The sequence below is a fragment of the Culex quinquefasciatus genome, chromosome 3 (genome assembly GCF_015732765.1).
Source record: "Culex quinquefasciatus strain JHB chromosome 3, VPISU_Cqui_1.0_pri_paternal, whole genome shotgun sequence".
Taxonomy (NCBI): Eukaryota; Metazoa; Arthropoda; class Insecta; order Diptera; family Culicidae; genus Culex; species Culex quinquefasciatus.
In genome coordinates, this window is record NC_051863.1 from 75,066,922 (window position 1) to 75,071,564 (window position 4,643).

The 4,643-nt window shown below is 34.9% G+C and overlaps 1 protein-coding gene across 1 annotated transcript; it reads right to left on the reverse strand.

The window, feature by feature from the left end:
* Positions 1-2,651: 2,651 nt before the first annotated feature.
* LOC6032729 lies at positions 2,652-4,428 on the reverse strand. Its single transcript, XM_001843225.2, has 3 exons — positions 4,272-4,428; positions 2,976-3,168; positions 2,652-2,892 (listed from the first exon to the last, which is right to left on the reverse strand). Exons 1-3 carry the CDS (start codon positions 4,283-4,285, stop codon positions 2,767-2,769), a joined length of 333 nt encoding a protein of 110 aa, XP_001843277.2. The 5' UTR covers positions 4,286-4,428; the 3' UTR covers positions 2,652-2,766.
* Positions 4,429-4,643: the final 215 nt, after the last annotated feature.

The window sequence follows — 4,643 nt, forward strand, 5'->3', positions numbered from 1 at the left end:
CGGCTCCTTTCAATGTCGGCCAACCAACCACCGCCATTTTGAATTCATTGCTTCTTGGAGCGCGGTTTTGACGAGATTTTAAAAACTGTGTTTAGCTTTTGTTTGTGCCGACTCATGGCCACTGCTCACACTTGAGCGGTCGGCGAAGAAGATCCGCTTCGAGCCATCAACACCATCTTGGCATTAAGTAGATGATTCCTCCCCGAACCAACCAGACACCTCAAACGTAAGTGTGTGTGTGTTTCTGTATGTGTCTGTTTATATGTTGCACATTATGCAGCATCTCGTTCGGTTATGCTTCTGAGAGGAGCAGAAGCCAAGTCGGAGTTGGAAATTTGTTCCACCATCATTAATGCTCATCACACTCATTCATCATTATCACTCCCCGTCTTTGTTTTCTCAAATAATAAATGTCTTGGAAAATAAATATTTCCCTTTGAAAACTATTCAATTACCGTACAATGAAGTGTAGGTATGGAGCGGGGAAAAATTAAAATCCACTCATGAGACGAGCTTGCTCTCAGGACGGAAATGATTGAGTACATTGAAAACGTGAGAATAAAGATTTTGTTCAAACTTCATCAAAATGAAAGGTATGAAGCTGAAAATCAATATTAGTTGATTGTAATCAATTTCAATTGAATATCACGAATATTAAATGAATACAATATTGTTGTCATTGAAGATTTATGTTTTTTAAGGATGTAAGTGAGTAATCAAATAGATTGAAATGAATTTATTTTAAGATTAAATTAAAAAAAAAATCTGCATTCTTCATTCCTGATTTGAAATTTTATTAAGATGCTAAATAATTATACTTCTTTGTAGACAATTTAATAAAATGTTTATATGTTGATACATTAAATTTCTCTAAACAATTTTCACAAATTGTTAGTGCAATTTATGATAGATCGAGATTTGCTGTTAAAAAGCTAAGTAGAACAAAATCTATGGAACTATGCTAAAGGAGGGACAAGAGATCCGGCCTCCAAAAAGTGTATAAATAACACTTAATTGCTAATAACTTTTGATAGGGTTGTCAGATCTTCAATGTTTTGGGCTCATCTTTTTTTACCTTTCTGAAAACGTATAACATGATAGGGTTTCTTGCAAAACCACCCTTTGTACAATCTTCCGGACATACGCCAAAATCGTTTTTTAGCATAACTTTTGAAGTACATAACTAAACTTGCTGATTTTAAATAGAGACCTATGGGACCCCAAGACGGATCGAATGAGACTAATACGGTCAAAATCCGTTCATCTAGTCCGGAGATAATCAAGTGACAATTTTTTTGTCCACCCACCTACTCACATCTACACAGACATTTGCTCAGAACATGATTCTGAGTCAATATATACACGTGAAAGTGGGTCTACAAAGTCAAATTAATAAGTTCATTTTTCGAGTGATTTTATAGCCTTTCCTCAGTAAGGTGAGGAAGGCAAAATGAATCGTTTTGGATTAAATGATGATTGAAATTTAGGCGCATGGATCATATCATTCCACAGCCGGCTGTCTAAGATTACATCTCAAACAAATATTCGCGTCGGAAGAAAAATATAAAATACACTGAAATAATAATGACACGCTCTCAGTTTAGGACTTACTTGATCGAACTTCTGAGTTTTTTTTTCCAACGTAATCTAATAAACCATAATTGTGCAACTGTGGGTAGTTTGATTTTAAAGCTATTTTTTCATTTCCTGTTCTTTTTAATAAGCCTTTTTTAAAGAATTGTGGAATCAATACTTACATGTTAAAATGTCCTGTATAAGTAATCTCGATTTCACCATACGCAAAAACATGAAATTGAAATCACGAACAAATTTTAAATGTCCGGCCAAAATCGGGCCATGAAATTTATCTATTTCTACGTGTATTCTCAATTTCATGATCGCTGTTCATGAAATCATGAAAGGATTTGTTTTGTGCATCTCTCACGGTCTATCTACATTCACCACGCTCACTCATTTTAGAAAATTGTATAATAGGATTTTTAATCTTTGGAAAGGAAACTTTTCCTCTACAATGAAAAAGAACGCAAAAAAATGACATTCATAAAACACAATTATGGAAATGTCAATGACACAAACAAAACGTCTCCGATTTTTACTTAGAAAATAAATTTGAAATCGTTCATGAAATTGGGGACCATGAATAATGTGTTCAATTCTCATGGTATTTTTTTCAAAAAGTACCATGGAATTTAAACACTTTGTTCTTGTTTCACATTTTCATGAACATTTGTTCACGATTTTGGGAACCCATTTATCTCCGTGCACGAAGCAAAAAAAAATCACCGCAAACAAGACAGGACGACAGCAACCTCCTTATAAGTTTTGTTTTATTTTTATATTTATAATACTATTTTTATTAGATCCTTTTTGGGCTTGGCACCTGGTAAGAACCGAGTCGGCTGTCCTAACTAGTTTGAGACGCACTGCCAATTGAACTACCGGGGAGATTATAGAAGTCTCTAAGATTCTAAGTTAGGTTATTGTAGACAGAACATCACTCTCTCAATCCCAATCGGGACTATTCTGCACTCGGCCGTATTGCTGAATGCAAAAAATTCAAAAACTTGTTTTACCCTAAAGTGACCTCGTTGTTTATAATAGAAATTTCGGATTAAAATTTGCTTAGTACATTATTTGAATCAAGTTGACATTTTATTATTCATTCAATTATTTAAGATTTTTCTTTGGGTTTGTTCTCGTACTCCATGATAAACTGATACTAGTGGCCACGTTGTGTCGGTTTAGTTACAAGTGATTGTTGGAAAAAATGGGTCCACCGCTACCGCTGTTGTTCTCCATGCTCATCTCATCATTTTGCATGCTTTTCAGCAGCGATCTGGTCTCGCACATGGTCAAGTGTTGAATGTTTTTCTAATAAGAGAGAGAAAAATAAAATTAAAATTATTTTAAATTTCTTCACCTTCACAAACACCGCCGCTGGTTTCGCCACTCACCGTAATGGCAGCACATAGTCCGGTAACCGACCGCCAGATGGCGCCACAATCACCGGACGGTTGGGCTGTTTCCACTAGTGACCGCTTGCCGGCGTTCCAGTCACGAGAAAACGTGACCTGCGCTTCGGAAAGCGACGACGCAAGCACCACCAAAAGCATCGCGGCGCAGATGAGCTTTGCCATGGTTGGTTGTCTGGAGTGGGATAAAGTTTATGCTTTTATTATGCTTTCTATGCGTATGTTTTATATGTGTTTGATTGGTTCACGTTGATGTTGATTATAAATCTATTTTTATTAAAAATTTTGATGAACAACGTTCAAATAATCATAAAACAATTAACAGGTAAATAGAAACGAAACTCGTCTATAATTATTATTTAAACCATTTGTTAAGTTTAATCCAAGCTCAAATCGATCGTGAAATATTAGTTCTGACAGAACAGTGAAGACTTTATCGTAGAAAAAAGACCAGCAATTTCCATTATGAAAATCGAAGCAGATTTGAAAATATTAAACTAAGCATTTTTAAAACAAATTTTCTCATAAATGTTCTGCTAAATCAGGCGTTTTCAACCAGGCAACAAAATTTTGGTATTTTAGTAATATACCAAGATCATCAGCAAAATTAGCAAAATATTCCACGTTTTGGACTACCTTTTTATGTAATCAAGCATGAAAATGTATTAAAATATCTTGAGTATTGAGTGATTTTGCTTGTTCGCGTCCAACCCCCCCTTTTGGCCCTTCATACGTCAGTAATTTGAAGATGCTCTCTTTAAGTCTGAGCCACTGTAATTCTAGGCAACCGCTACATAGGTCATCCTTGAGGCCCTGTTGGTTATCTCATCAAATCAAATCAATTTAGTTTACTATTTTTACTATTTTCGCAAGTTCTTGTGATGAAAATTGTTGTGACTGCGTGGTGCTTTCAGCGTTGGGTATATTTATGGTATTGGAAATTTTTAAGGAAAATATTTATGATATTTATTTGAATTTATTTTCAAAAAAGTTAATAAAATTGGATTGGATTGCAACTGAAACGTACAAAACTGCTCTTTAATTGAAATTCAAAAGGATCAGTTAGGAAAAGTCCAACATTGAAATATTTTCATGAAACTTCGGAATATGTACTAATATGTATAATATGTCATAATTTATGATAATATCATTCAACACTTCAAAGCAATTTCCACTTATTATAAGTTGAAATGATTTTAAGAGTTGTACAAGGTTTATCTAATTTAATTTTTTATTCCACTCTGTTGAACACTTTCTAGTTACACTTGTTGCATTCACCTTTGAATGAACATTTTCACTTGTGGTTTGTTTGATTTCACTGAATACTTCACAAAACTGTTCGTCGATCGTAGAGCAAGATTTGAACTTTGCACTGTAATGTTTGCGATTGAACTGATGATTTCCGTTATTCTTCCGGTCCTTTTTATAGCGAAGATTCAAGGTACAGATTTCCAACACCGTGTTGACAACCATATTTCACCCGTGATAATAGGATATGTAAATACGCCGGGAGACACTCTTTTGTCCAGTGGGAGAGGGTCAGGAAAATCCGCCGTGGGAAAAACTTGGCCATGAGAAGGTGCAAACCGTAATCGATGTGGACAGCTTTGAACTTCAAAAGAATAATAGGATTTGTTGTTATTTGGTCTC

Bases quoted from the DNA above. Each gene is read 5' to 3' on its own strand.
- LOC6032729 (XM_001843225.2), bottom strand. The intron at 2,893-2,975 runs GTGAGTGGCGAA...CTCTCTTATTAG, and splicing joins GACTATGTGCTGCCATTACG to AAAAACATTCAACACTTGAC.